General features: G+C 32.1%; 1 protein-coding gene across 1 annotated transcript; it reads left to right on the top strand.

Annotated features, from left to right (window-relative positions):
- The first annotated feature begins 115 nt into the window (after positions 1 to 115).
- On the top strand, positions 116 to 13,734 carry LOC143084025 (single-stranded DNA-binding protein, mitochondrial-like). Its single transcript, XM_076260437.1, has 6 exons — positions 116 to 218; positions 5,221 to 5,287; positions 5,979 to 6,104; positions 7,240 to 7,327; positions 12,025 to 12,116; positions 13,579 to 13,734. Exons 1-6 carry the CDS (start codon positions 192 to 194, stop codon positions 13,671 to 13,673), a joined length of 495 nt encoding a protein of 164 aa, XP_076116552.1. The 5' UTR covers positions 116 to 191; the 3' UTR covers positions 13,674 to 13,734.
- The last annotated feature ends 2,365 nt before the right edge of the window (positions 13,735 to 16,099 follow it).

The following is a 16,099-nucleotide window of genomic DNA, read 5'->3' as shown; positions in this document are numbered from 1 at the left end:
ATTCTATAAATTATAATCAGCATTATTTTACATAATTTTGCTTCAGTTTAGTAAATAACTGGCAAAGGAATGTCATTGAAATTTTACAAAGTCCATAAAATTTGAGGTATATTATCTGCAATTTAGGACGACGGGGTATGGGGCGAATTTGTCATCACAACCCATAAACACGAGGAAAACTAAACACGAGAATGAATGTACTTCGTTCACTCACAAGAGTAAGCTATGTTCATGAGTAATTTTATGGCTTTACTACTTTATATGTATACAAAGATTGTCATTTTTCATTAGCTTTCTTCACAGAAGTTGAATCATGAGACCTACAAAACTTTTAAGAATTTGAAGTAAAGCCAAACTAAGGTCACCCCTACATGATATTCATCAGGTTCATGTAGTTATAACATGTATGATTTATGCCTGTTTTAGTTCCCTACCGACATGACCGACCAGTCGAAGCATACTAGGTTTGCACTCCGTCCGTCTGTCTGTCCATCTGTCAGTCCGGCAAATTAGTTTTCCACACTCATGTCATGACACTTTTTATTTGGTATATAGTTGAATCACATGTGACAAGTTAGAGATCTTCTTATTGTCTCCGTATGAGCCTCGTTTTATAAGTAGTTATGGGATATAAAGGAGGAAATGTGGAGCCTGTATCGGTACAGATTAATGTGAGGATTTGCCTACCCAATTCCCCAGCCAGGCTGTGACCGGTCTTAGGGAGCTACCATTTGATTTTTATGGGGGGGCTAGGATGAAAAATTTTGTCCTGCCTTTTTTTTTTAGTTGTAATCTCTGTCCTGCCTTTTTATTTTTCACTCTATTCGGTCCTGCCTTTTTTTTATTAGTTTATCCCGACTTTTTTTACCTAAATTGTCATCCTGCCTTTTTTTTTGCAAAGTGTCTCATCCAGGGGTTTCATTATCTTTCATGTTGACTGGTACTTTCCACATTTCTAGGTGGTACTTTTCAATTTATTCCATGAATATCTTATATATAAATTTCTACATTTAGGCGGTACTTGTCAATAGCATAAAAGGGTAAAAGTACCGGGTACCGCCTCCTAATGAATGGCCTGCTCATCCTGCCTTTTTTTTTTACTCAAAACTCCTGTCCTGCCTATTTTTTTCAAATTTCATCCTAGCCCCCCCATAAAAATCAAATGGTAGCTCCCTTATTACCCAATCTTATTAAAATTTAATCTCTGCATACAGGGACCAAGCAAAAAAAAATGAGTGAGTGTGGAGATTTGATTTTTAATCTAGGTTGCTTATTACCAGAAAATGAACTTAGTCCAGTCAAACTAAGATTTAACCTCTAACTAATTGCAACAGAAAATGTTTTAGCTCTAATATAGCATTATGCTCTTTATATACATAGAAAAAAGTCCCATAAAATCTAACTTGAGGAAAACTCAAAATCAGCAATTTTAATTTCCTATGGAAATTAACATTTGGAAGGGGAGGTAACTCTTGCAAAAATTAGTCTTTTTTAGTCAGTTTTTGGTTGTTTTTCTTGAAATTTATGTAAAGTATGATACTTTGATGGGGTTATAAGTTTGAATTTGACTAAATTATATAATCTTCTGCTCATGAAATGTAGAAAACCGAAGTGTTATGGGTAGTTTTATTTTTTTCATGCATTTTTCATTAAAAAAAATTGCAAATGTGAAGCTTTGTAACCATTTTGAAAAAATAATGTGAAAATTGGGTATTGTTTATATCTGTATATTATATTTTTTCAGCAACTTACTTATCTAAAGAAATTTTAAACCACAAAAAGAAGAATACATGCTTAATTATTTTTATAAAATTTGAGATTCTTTACTTTGACATGTTGAAAAATTCAATAAATGGTCAACTAATGAATTACGAAATCTAGATTATAGCTTGATAAAATATATGAAAACACCTTTAGAGTGTTTGTTATACACTAAAGACCGCTAAAAAATCAAGAATCAGTACATTCTGATGAATAGAAGAGGTAAAGTTATAAATTTGTATCTATTTTTATTGATATATCTGCCTTTTTTGCAAGAGTTATCTCCCTTTTCAATGCAAATCTCCATAGGAATTTTAAATGGTGATTTTTTTAGTCTTCCTCAAGTTAGATTTTATGGGACTTTTTTCTGTGTATATTTGGGGTATGCTAAAGATTAAAACTTCTGTTGAAATTACTTTCGGGTTAGGGTAAAATTTATGCTAGATTGACTGGACTAACTGTATCAAAACATAATACAATGCAATAAAATAAAACATACTAGTTAACTCACACACAAACCTGATTCGCTCAGTCCTCAAAGTATAAAAACATGCTAAACTACATGTATAATCATGATAATACATAAAATCAAACAAGGTCACCCTGGATGTCCCACAAATGCCTTGGCAAAATACATCCATGATGAAAATGCATCAAACAAAATAATTTAGAAAACTAATTTGGATGATGTTAATTAAGGAATGACTGTAATATTTTTTCTGTCTATGAAGAAATAACATAAAAAATTTGGTGCACACTGAATAACGCGCGTAGCAGGTTATTTAACAGTGTGCACCACATTTTTTATGTTATTTCGAATAGACAGAAAAAATATTACAGTCATTTCTTATAATTTAATTTTAAATTCCGTTTTAAACCGCAGAAAACCATGAAAAAACGTTGATGACATCACGGTCACATGACTAAATTATGTCTATGGGCTGATAACAAAATAATGTCAGCCAATCAGAAGACGCATTACATCCAAAATTAAATTATTCACAGGTATTCTCTCTGCAAAAATTTCATGTCCATTCCCATCCACATCCACATCAAGTTCAATTTTTTTCCAGTTTGTTGATTTTGTGCAGAGTAATGGTACTCAGACTTAGAAAATTCAATCTAACACAATATGTCAAATAATCAGTTTTCCCACACACTTTTTTTTTGTTATTCTTGAAATATTGATTTGATAATTGGTAAGGCCATAGTTATTATATTTTTAGTTTTACGAAATTTTCTTACAAAATCAATGGGTAGGAGGACGAAAAAAAAAAAAAAAAAATTCAAGATTTTCTTTTTTTTTTTTTTATTTCGTTTTACGGACACCTATAAAGAAAAGAATGGGTAGGAGGAAGAAAAAAAACCTTCCAAAAACAAACTGCAGAACTTCACAAATGATGACATGCGCTTGTGCTGTGACCATGGATTGATTTAATACTCTTTAATATGTCGGTATCTGATTTAATAATTCAAACAAATTTAATTCAAGTATAAATACTTTTTAAAATTTTTTTTACAATACAACAGACATGGCAGTGACAGTTCAACATGTTCAATGTTCATTTTTTGGACTTTTTAACTTTTTGGCATTCCTGGCCGCCGGTTTCATTCCTCTACCAATGCATCCTTCACATATGGGCAGCACAGTACTGAAGTCTTCCTTCAGCTGAACTATTTTGAATTGTTTGCAATGTCGTCACAGTCCCAGCAAAAAAAGAAAACATCTTTGAAAACCTGTGTGTAGATACCTATTTAAAATAAAAGATGAAAAAAATCTCAGAAATTGCTTCATTCATGCCAGTGATTCAATCATATTATATACCACTTTTCTGCCTTGCACATTTTTAATATATTTATATATATACATATATAAATAGGAATTTTGTTTTAAACTGAAAAATACAATTTAGATTCCAATCATGTTTGTGTATGAGGGTTTTGATTCCCTCCTCTGGCAGACAATTCAAATGATATCCTGGGCAAAGTTGGACAGACTATCCTATTAAGTAACTTAATATTCAGTCAGAGTAGACTGTTTGCTATTGGCTACTAATATGTTTTTTTCACATATAAGAAAAAATTTCAGATAGAAACTACTACAAAATCACAGCTATAAATATTGTTTTCATGCATTTCACCAAGGCAACACACAAATATTGCATACTTTCATATTTAAGAATTGCTTTTCATTTTGATGAAATTCCAATTTAAAACTACATACCTGCATAATAAGTCACGTCCATCAGTTTTCACAGGACAAGGATTCCCTGACGATGACTTTGTCTTGATACACATTTGGCCAATAGATGTATCAGACTCCTCTTCTACAAATTTGTTCTTACCGCAAGATCGAAATCAAAAACAACTATACAGAACCATGAACTCGAACCACCGCGCCATGGTAGCCAAAAACATTCAAGTCCTTTCTAACATCGATCGCTAAGCGTAAATTCCTATTCTTTCAAGCGCTGTAAAGAGTCGGATCGAAAAGTACAACTAAAAACCAAATTATTTTTTTTTAAAAGCAAAGCATCGCGGCGGGCGGAAAAAAAATTAAAAAAAATTTGTTGTTTTCCAATTTTATTTTTTTTCCAATTCGGCAAAAGTCAGGGTCGGCGGATTCGTAAAACTAGAAATAAAATAACTATGGCCTAAATTGTTTTATCATGACAATTTTCAGTTCAAGTTCGAAATTTTGTTCCGATCTGATGATTTTGTGCAGAGTTGTGGTCTTCAAGGTCTTTGGACTTTTAGAAAATTTGATCACAATGACAATCAGAAAAAAATTACATGAATTACTGAATCTGTAAGATTAAACCTTGAATTTTACAGGAATAATACTCCCACTGCAGGGGAAAATCTGTTTAGAAAATATCGTTCACCTTATTTGAAAGAAACAAAAGGTTATTTTTTTTTTCAATTTTACTAAAAATAATCCATATGTACAAAAAATGATGTATATCCTGTATATCATGTATATGTTTAAAATTTGGTAAAACTACAAAATCACAAATTGTGATAAAATTTCAAATTTTCTACTTAAACATGTCATGCATGTCAAATAAGTAATTCCCCTGTCTGAATGATATAAGAGATGTCTGAATTTGACAATTGCCATGCAGTCTAATAGATACTTTGTATTACATGTGTTACCTTCTGTTGAAAGATCTATAAAAAGAATTGTCCTTGCTAGTTGAAGTGCAGATTGAGTCCCAAAAAAGACAGCAAAAAAAATGTAATTATATTATATGTATAATTACCATCATTACAGCCAATTTTTATTTAAATGATCTTAAATATGGAACTCATACTCCTAATTCTTCAGAGTGTCCCCCATCCTTACATTAAATTTAGGATCCACTGTAGTCCAAGCCTATTTTTTGATAATCTGAACTGTATTTACAATTTGTCAAATGTAGTGGCCATTTATAAGATATTTTAATAATCATTTTTCAGATTACACGGCCATGTGCCCAGTTGGCAAGAACAATGTCTGATGAGAGTCCTAGATCAATGGAAAGATGTGAGTTTTTGTTTACAATGAAGTTCATAGGAATTAGTTTGATCAGATTGGTCGTTGTTATATAATCAATGCTGTCTTACTCTCATGACTCTATTGTAATGTGCTGCCAGACAGGAACTGATTGCTCTAGACTGTACAATGTACATTGGAAAAACTAAGACAAGCAATATATATGGATGAGATATTTATAGATTATCATTGGTTATCTCAACGAGATTGATTTTGTCACTTGAGCCGTCCAGATGACCAATGATAATCTGTTTATTGCTATTTTACAAATGTACCTATGACAACATTGTTAATTTCATTGTTATGGTACATGTGTCCTTAGTTTCTAGCCATAATTTTTCATATCGCTTGACTCTGCTGAGAAAGGAAATTATCGGTCAGTCAGATCAACATATGATCAAAGGAAATTCCGTAAAATAGTGATAAATATGGATATAAAATTAAAAGGGAAAAACTTAATAGACAATATACATGTATGTAGGAATAACTTAATAGACAATATACATGTATGAGATGTCAACAGTTACATAGAAATAACTTAATAGACAATATATATACATGTATGAGACGTATGTTTTTTAAGGTATAAACATGATAAATGAAGTAACTCTGATGGGACGAGTAATAAAGTTAACATCCTTATGGTCCCAGAGTTAATACATTGTTTTACATGTTTTTTCAGGTATAAATGAAGTAACTTTGATGGGACGAGTAGGTCGGGATGCTGAATTGAGAGGCAGAGAGGATATGAACCAAGTTGCTGTATTTTCTCTTGCTACAAATTACAGAATTAAAAAAAGAGACACTGGTAACAAATTACGACTATTGATTAAAATCTGAGTTTGATTTTTCTTTTTGTTTACTTTTGATAAAACTAGGAAAACTTAGTATGTTTGTATTTTTTCAGAGTTATTCATAATTGAATTTTAAGGGTATAACCATTTAACTTCAGGGGGGGGGGGGGGGTATGGTGTTTTTTTCTGCGTCATAAATTTCTTTGTGCAGTTTTCCAACGCTTTCATTCAAATTAATTTTTATTACATTTAACACTATAAGGTATGGGGAAAATCTGCATTTAGAATAAATTTTCTATCATCTGCTTGACCAGAATATTTTTTTCGCTCAAAGTTGGAATCAGAATATTTTTCATGTTTTTTAGGAAATTTTTGTTGGAAACATCTGTTATTAATTTTGGGATGGTGGGTTTTCGTCCGCCAAAAAGTGTCCGTTCATTAATATGAAAACACTTGTAGAATTTTTTTTTCAAATTTAGATATGTTGTTTCCTGTGACTAAATGAAGGTCAAGTTCAATTTTCCCGATTTTAGCTTTCTCATTGTTGAGTTGTACAAAGGTAGCCCTTTTCAGTAGGCAATAGTGGTACTTATTATGTGATTGAGTTATTTCCAATTGAACAGAAATGGTTAATTATGTATATAAAGTTTGATTACACTAAGTGATTTAAAATTAATTTTCATCTGTTATCAAATTACAAAGCATATATGGTAAATATCAATCAGTTTTCACAGAATTATAATTGGAGTGACAGATCTATTTTCTGCGTCCTATGTGTTGATGATTATAAGATCTGTAGGACTGTTTAAATATAGACATTTTGAAGATAATTACAGATAAATTTTATAGACATTTCCCCCACACACACTTTTTTTATAAATTGTTTTAACATGCTTAATGAACAAGAACAAAATAAGTCAGCAAGAATAAAATTGTCAATTGACCACTACAGGAATTAATGTCCTCAAAAGTAAATTTTTCATAATTTTTTTTGTTTTCATTGACAACAGCACATGCCCCCTTAGTTTTTAACGCTGAATTTTGATATCACTCTACTGTGCTGAGAAAGGAAAGTAAGATCAAAGGAAATTTTGTTTAAAAAGCGATAATAGTTAATACTATTAACTCAGAATTTATATTCCCTTCCAGGAGAAATTACACAAGATACAGACTGGCACAATATTGTTGTGTTCAACCCATACACACGGGACTTTGTAGCCAGTAAAATAAAAAAAGGGTAAGAGTACTGATAATATTTTATTATACATATAACAGGCAGGAGCCTCAGCGGCAGGGTAGTCTAAGTAGTTACTACTGTAATTACTAGCCACTTGATTTTTAATTGATTAGGATCAACATTTTCCTATCAAAATTCAGGGGTTTTCTCTGGGCACTCTGCCTTCCTCCACAAATAAAAACTGGCCACCACCTAAATAGCCCAGAAGTGGTGTTTAAAAGTGGCTTTAAAACACAGAAAAACAATCAATGACTCTCAATATTACTGAAAATATTGTACACCAAAACCTACTTGGAAAGAATATAACTGAAGACCAACACAAACAACAAATGGTGCAGCTAGCTGAAGTGGTAGATGCATAAAAATTAATGAATTTAAACCACTTGAGCACAAATCCTGATGAATCGGGCATATTTTGGTAAAAAATAGTTAGGCTGAAATTAATGTGATGAGTACTGTGAACAATGGTGAATAGGATCCATCATGTATTTATTTACTCTTCCAGAAAATACTATGTCCCCCCCTTAATAAAAATGCCTTAGGGAACACATTTTTGTTTTAAGGTGGTACCCAACACTTTCACTAAAATTAATTTGGCTCGTTTAATTTTCATTAAATTTTGACAAAGTATTTACTTTGACCCTTTTTACAAAAATATAAAAAAATAAAATAATTTGTACCAAGCGTTTTATCAGAAAAATTACACTGGTTATATAGCAGTTTGACAAACACTAATTTTGATCATTGAGAAGCTTTATATTGCCTTCACAACGCAACTTTGTTAAAACGTTTAGCTGATATTACAGAGTTATCTCCCTGTAGTGTTAGGTACCACCTTAATTTTATGTGGGTGGTTGTAATTGAAATACTAAATTACAAAGGGAGTGTTGTTCTAATTTATTTTTATGCCCCATTTATAGGCATTATGTTTTCTGGTCTGTGCATCCATTTGTCCCTCCATCCATCTGTCCATCTGTCCTGTTTCAGGTTAAAGTCAAAGTTCAGTTTAAAGTTTTTGGCCAAGGTAGTTTTCAGGGTTGGCAAAAACCCGGGTTTTATGAGTATTGCCCAGCCCAGTGGGAAATACTGGGAAAACCCGGGTTTTACTGGGTTTTAGTGGGTAATACTGGGCAATACTGGGTAATATAAAATATTTGTCTGAATTTTAAAGAGGATTCAGTGATAAACACAAATGCAATACATTTAATAAGATATTTATACCCTATTTTGTTTGTTTAGCATTTGTCTAGATTGGCAAACTGTAAAAAGAAAGCAAATAAATATTTTGTTTTTCAAATGAATATAGCTCCTATTAAGAATTAACAATTACATATATTAAAGAAACATCACATTTAAATAATGTATATGTACTGTCACTAATTAATAAGTAATTATTCAGATTAGAACACAGATTTGTTTATGTAACAATAATCAGTCCTTTCAATTTTATAAGTGTTAATGGCATGACCCTGTAGGGTAGCAATATGAATGTATAACAATTAAAATTAACAATTCACTTAAACACTGCAATAAAATGCATTTTTCAAAGTTTGGATTATTGAAACAATACTTGGTAATTAAAAGGTATCTTTAAATTTGCAAATTTTGTTTTGTACAATGTATTCTGCCTACATATAAAATTAATAGAAAAGAGAATGAAATTGAATTTTCTAGAAATGACTGTCAATGGTTATCTGTATAAAAAGTATATATTTAGCTGTTATACTATGAAACTATAACAAGTCTTTCCTATTTTGTGTTAAAATAAGCTTAAAAAATCATATTGCCCAGTAATGCCCACTATTACTCATTTCTGGGAGTATTGCCCAGCCCGGGAAAACCCGGGTGGGTAATACTTTGCCAACCCTGGTAGTTTTTGATGAAGTTGAAGTCCGATCGACTTGAAACTTAGTACACATGTTCCATATGATATGATCTTTTTAATTTTAATGCCAAATTAGAGATTTTACCCCATTTTCACGGTCCACTGAACATAGAAAATGATAATGTGGATGGGGCATCTGTGTACTATGGACACAATCTTGTTATTCTGTGAGTGGTCAAAATGGTGGTGGGAGGTTTAAAAAAAAAAGTGCCATCTTTAGTGGGGGACATAGTATTTTATGGAACAGCCCTCTTACGACCTTAGACCTTGTTAATATCACCAGGAAAATGAGATACTGTGATTGTGAAGTCATCCATATTCTTGGGATATCAATTTTCTTGGACTTATTGGGAACATCATGTATTAGCAAACAAAGAATTTAAATGCTCAATGTGCAATGAAGTACTAATTATCCATAGGCTAAAATGAAAACTTTGGAGGAACCACAAAACAAAACCATCCTCATACTGTGGCTTCATTATTATTTGTGGGATACCAATTTTCGTTGATTTCGTAGGCCATAGAAGAACCACGAAAATAAATGTTCAGCGAATTACAAATTTTCTATAGGCTTGTATGCAGACTTAAGCAAAACCACGAATTTAAGTATCCACGAACATGTAAGTTTTCCTAAATCCACGAAAATTGGTACCCACAAAAATAAATGAATCCACAGTAAACAATGGAAAAACAACTGATTTTACCACACTAATTACACGTTTTTACAAATTATGTCTCTTCAGTGATCCTGGGGTCAAATGTTTGTTGTAATCAAAATCAAAATCCTATTAATTCACATACCCGTAGCCAGGGGGGTTCGTCCCTTGAAATAAATAATGACTGTCAACGTTCTGTTCGAATTGTGACTGTTAAAGTCAATGTTCTGTTCGAATTGTGACTGTTAAAGTCAACGTTCTGTTCGAATTGTGACTGTTAAAGTCAACGTTCTGTTCGAATTGTGACTGTTAAAGTCAACGTTCTGTTCGAATTGTGACTGTTAAAGTCAACGTTCTGTTGAATTGTGACTGTTAAAGTCAACGTTCTGTTGAATTGTGACTGTTAAAGTCAACGTTCTGTTTGAATTGTGACTGTTAAAGTCAACGTTCTGTTCGAATTGTGACTGTTAAAGTCAACGTTCTGTTCGAATTGTGACTGTTAAAGTCAACGTTCTGTTCGAATTGTGACTGTTAAAGTCAACGTTCTGTTCGAATTGTGACTGTTAAAGTCAACGTTCTGTTCGAATTGTGACTGTTAAAGTCAACGTTCTGTTGAATTGTGACTGTTAAAGTCAACGTTCTGTTCGAATTGTGACTGTTAAAGTCAACGTTCTGTTTGAATTGTGACTGTTAAAGTCAACGTTCTGTTCGAATTGTGACTGTTAAAGTCGAGTTTTTGAGGCCAAAAAAAAACCCTTTTGGAAATTCCTGGCTACGGGCCTGATTCATACATCTATGGTCGGGTTGTTGTCTCTTTGACACATTCCCTATTTCCATTCTCAATTTTATCATGTACATGTACAAACACTGTATATGCATTAGAGCTCACACATAAACAAGTCGATTTTTGTTTTTGATTAAAAGAATTCAAAACATGTATTTATCATAAAAATGTGTTTTCAATTTTAGACTTATCTAAATCAGAAAACGACAGACTTGTTAAGTCTATTTATGTTAATGAAAAAACTTAATTTTACTTGGTTGCCAAAGTACACCACCTATGACAGCAAAAACCTGTCTGAGAGTTCACAAGGACTTGAGCTATCTATATTTAATTATCTAATTAAAAATCCTTACTAAACACAGATGTTTTACCTCATTAAGTGTGGCTCCAGGTGGATGCATTGTAAGGTTAATTAACATTATCTCCGATTTTTTAGACTCATTCATATTTTTCTTTAGAAGACAAAGCATTGTCTTTCAATGTTGTCATTATTTGATTTAGATGCACATGATGCATGACCTATTTATAAATATGCGTGGGTCTTGAAGTTAACCAATTTTGATAACTTATCGACTTGTAGGAGTCGATATTTGCAATTTTTTTATTCTGTTCAATTATTTCTTGCTTAACAATATATGACTTATTAAAGTCATATTTTGTCTTGCATTAAAGGGAGACAAATCCTAAAACTTACAAATTTAGACCTCTATGAGTCAAAGCAGATTCAGACTTATTTATGTCTGAGCTCTGACTGATATATAAACCACCAAACAAGTAGAATGTTTTTACAACATTACTAAGAGTCAGCACTATTCACCACAGCCATGCTAGCTGTTCAATTAATTAACAATTTAACAACCAGCCAAATGAATAAGACTATCACAGATATTGAGCATTAAATGTATTAGGTAGTCAGAAGGCACTTTTTATTCTAACACTGCTCTCTCCCTTTGATTATTTTCTGTAAATGTTCATACTTTCCTTTTTAAAATAATCAAATTTAATATAAGTGCCTTCTTACCCCAATTAATCGACCCTTAAACAGACCTTATCAACAACAAAGAAGATCTTTAAGAAGATGTGGTATGAGTGCCAATGAGACAATTCTCTATCAAAGTCACAATTTATAAAAGTAAACCATCAAAGTACTGTCTTCAATGTTACACATTTCCAGTTTGGTTTGCATAGCCATTTAGGAAAATTTTGAAACTTAACAGGTATTACAATGCAAGTTGTGTTAAAATATTACAGAAGTATTTTTTTCGTGTTTGAGTCCTGTTAATGAGATGTGTTTTTTTTTTATATTTTAGAGATCTGCTTTTGATACAAGGACAGTTTGAGTTTTGTTATTGAGATTTTTTTTATATTTTAGAGATCGGCTTTTGGTACAAGGACAGCTGTCAAATAAAAAATATGAAGATCCCACGACTAATGAAAGAAAAATAATTAGTAGAGTAATAGCAAGTATGTATACATCACCTGAATGTGGCCATGTCTAGAAATTGTTAAATCTCACTTTTGTAAGAGCAAAAGTTTAGATTAGAATTATTTTTTTACAGAAATAATTCTGGTTATTCCATTAAAATTGGGTTTCTTAATCGCAAATTTGCACTAATTTTAGATTTAAAATGCTTGATCGATTATAAAATTGTAACTGGAGTAAAGTTTGATAATCTAATAAATGCTATACCTGACTTTCTAACTAACTAATCCTTCCCTGCATGCTCCCCTTAAATCCACTACATGAATACAACTTACAAGACGATTACAACAGATAAGTACACATCACATGAAATAGAGCCTTTATCTGTTCCTAGGGACTTAAATTGATGTTTGGTTACTATTTAAACTTTGTAACTCAATAATGTGGATTATATGTGGATTAAATGCTGACAAAACACATCTATGTATCCACTCTTGTATGTATTTTTATGCCCCACCTACGATAGTAGAGTGGCATTATGTTTTCTGGTCTGTGCCTCCCTTCGTCCGTCCGTCCGTCTGTGCCTCCGTTCGTCTGTCCGGTTAAAGTTTTTGGTCAAGGTAGTTTTTGATGAAGCTGAAGTCCAATCAACTTGAAACTTAATACACATGTTCCCCATGATATGATCTTTCTGATTTTAATGTCAAATTATAGTTTTGACCCCAATTTCATGTTCCACTGAACATAGAAAATGATAGTGCAAAGTTCAGGTTAAAGTTTTTGGTCAAGGTAGTTTTTGATGAAGTTAAAGTTACATCAACTTGAAACTTAGTACACATGTTCCCTATGATATGATCTTTCTAATTTTAATTCCAAATTAAAGTTTTGACCCCAATTTCACGGTCCACTGAACATAGAAAATGATAGTGGGAGTGGGGCATCCGTGTACTATGGACACATTCTTGTTATGTAAGGTTTCTGTTGTTTTTTTCCCAAAAAATATGAATCTGTAATACCATTTGAAACATCATACACTACAGTTTTGGTGGATTCTGTCACTACCGCAGGCTTTCCATGGGCTGTCCAGAGCTCTATAATACACTACAGTTTTGGTGGATTCTGTCACTACCGCAGGCTTTCCATGGGCTGTCCAGAGTTCTATACTCTTATCTAACCTTTGATTAAATATAAAAAAAAGATGAAGACAATTTTCAAAGTAGGGTATTTTGCCTGTATTGATGGATCGTTAATCGATTGTATAAATGTACATGATCAGCAACCATGTTCTCCCCAGGAGCTTTTAGCATAATGGTATTGTGATGCTATAGTTTTGGAATATGATGCTATCTGAATTGGTTTTCCTATAGATTATGTTATGAATGTGATGTTATAAGTTTTAGAAACAAGATTTTATTTCAATGTCCCTTGTTTACCAAGATGCTAACTGGAATATGAGTTTGATCTGAGTGTTTTGTCACATGCATGGTCTTTTTTATTCTTTAGGAAATGTTATAAATCTGACACAGAAATGGAGAAATGAAGAACAATCTCATCAGGGAGAGGAAGAGGAGTATGAAAATCAAGATCAAAGTTCATAGACATTATAATTTGTATTTTTGTTATTGTTTGTTAATGTATTTTTATTTCCATCATTTTGTATCTTATCATTTTACATTGTCATGTGATTGAGTGTTATCATTTAGTTTTCTCTTGACCAAACTTGCCTGGGATCCTGGTCCAATCTCTTCTTTATATCATGTGACCAATTTTTAGTAATATTCAAAACATAAATTTACAGCTCTTCCATATTAACATACATGGTACTTTAAATAAAGAAGGCCCTTTTTGGAACACCGTCTAAAGATGTAATTTAGAATATCACCTTCATTTTCACTGTACTTGACTACCACCAAAAGTTGAGCTTTCATAGAACATGTAGTCCCATGAATGTTTTAATGGAACAGCCCTCCTACTCAAAACAATGGTGCACATGTCAATTATGAAATTATAATTATTTCTTCCAAAGTCATTGACAGGAAATACAAATTTAAGGTTAAAATTGAAATTTGGCATAGATGACAAAAAAGGGAGATAATTGAAATGTGTTTCTCTGATTTACTATTTATTCAGAAAATTGTCAAACTTGGAATAAAATGTAAAAGTTTTGTTGTTAAACTGTCAGTTAATGTGTTGTCACATCACAAGGGATTATACAATATTCTCAATTTCTAGTTTCAAGATTTACCTAGAGTTATATCCCTTTGCATATGTAACTTATTAATTCACAACTTTTTTTTACTATACAGTTGTAGTTGACGTGATTTTTAGGTTTTTTTATGTGATAATGGTAAAATCTTTAACCTAATAATAGAAATTGTTTTTTTTTATGTGAGATAGTTATTCGCAATGATTATATTAATTTAGTCACATCTTAAGAAAAATAAGGGGATGTGTTTATTTATTTCGTAACTAAGCCTTCTGTTCACAAACTGAATAAATTTTTTGTTGTGACTTTTGATAGTGTGATGGTACACATATATTACTGTACATTCAGAAATATTATCTACATTCATTATTTCAATTTTTAAAAAATGCACAAAATTGCAAGATAATTTACTACACTGTAAGATGTAAGGAAAATTTGCACACCCATATATGAGTCAGATATCTAAATGTTAGTTTTTATTATTGCTATACTCTTCCATTCACATAACAGGCATTAAAAAAACTGGCAATAATTTCTGAATTTACAGTACATTTAATGTTGTTTTTATTAACTTGTTACATAAAAAAAATGTACACATGTTTATGATATACTAGTGTTTATGTTGATGGCTGTTCCATTAAAGCATTTGTCAGGTTCTTGTATATAACATTTTTAGGGTAGGTGATTTGTATCAAAGCTTTTCTTTTGAACAGAAGACAAATCCTGATTTTACATCTATTGATGTCTTATACATGCTTGAAATATTTGCCACTGAACAATTAGCAACCCGCCATCAATAAGTCAATTAAATCTGTTGATGGAACAAGGTTGGGAAATAGATATGAAATAAACTACTCAAATGTTGAAAAAAGACATACACACCTATTGACACTTGTCTGAATATTCATTTTTTGTTGACAGGAATAATAAAAAAGTTTACAGCAAAATGGTGGTTGCCTGCCAATTTTTTAGAATTTCTTCTCTTGAAGAGAACTTCTTGGGTTTATTTTTTTTTTAGTAAATTGGTAGTTGCCTGCCTTTCTTTGAGAATTTTTCTTCCTAAAGAATCCTTCCTGATTTCCCTTTTTGATTTAATGGAACAGCTTTTAAAGTGTATTTTGAAAGAGTTGTGAGAGAATATGGTTGATCTGAATGAAAAATAAAAAGTTGAAGAAAATATCCAGCATTTTTAAAAATCTGCCTATTTGTAGAAACTAACTTTTACACGATTCTTAATGTTCAACCAGATGCTATGTCTTTAAAGGTAAAAGTGTTGCATGCCATCTACAGATAACATTACAGAAATGGAAGAGTCCATTTTGTTGTGTGGGGAAACCTCAAAAATTATAAAATATCAGATACATAACTTCATTATAAAATATTGTCCTGTAGAAGAATCTATGTAAGTTTGGTTGATTTCTGTAAAGCTGATTCCAAGGAGAATTTGATAGAAAAATGCAAGACAAGTTGACAGTAGTGTTGCCTGAACTGTCATGTGATACAAGGTGACAGAAGTGTTGCCCAAACTGTCATGTGACACAAGGCGACAGAAGTGTTGCTCAAACTGTCATGTGACACAAGGTGACAGGAGTGTTGCCAAAACTGTCATGTGACATTAGGCGACAGGAGTGTTGCCCAAACTGTCATGTGACACTAGACGACAGGGGTGTTCCTCAAATTGTCATGTGACACAAGGTGACCGGAGTGTTGCCTAAACCTTCATGTGACACAAGCGACAGGAGTATTGCTCAAACTGTCATGTGACACAAGGGGACAGGAGTGTTGCCCAAACTGTCATGTGACACAAGGTGACAGGAG

The sequence above is a fragment of the Mytilus galloprovincialis genome, chromosome 7 (assembly GCF_965363235.1).
Source record: "Mytilus galloprovincialis chromosome 7, xbMytGall1.hap1.1, whole genome shotgun sequence".
NCBI lineage: Eukaryota > Metazoa > Mollusca > Bivalvia > Mytilida > Mytilidae > Mytilus > Mytilus galloprovincialis.
Note: the sequence above shows the minus strand (reverse complement) of the source record. Positions and strands in the feature narration are given on the sequence as shown.

Excerpts from the sequence above, each read along its gene's own strand:
- LOC143084025 (XM_076260437.1), top strand. The coding sequence starts at position 192 with ATGAATGTACTTCGTTCACTCACAAGA. Across the intron at positions 6,105-7,239 it reads AATTAAAAAAAGAGACACTG|GAGAAATTACACAAGATACA; the intron begins GTAACAAATTAC and ends ATTCCCTTCCAG. Across the intron at positions 7,328-12,024 it reads GCCAGTAAAATAAAAAAAGG|AGATCGGCTTTTGGTACAAG; the intron begins GTAAGAGTACTG and ends TTTATATTTTAG.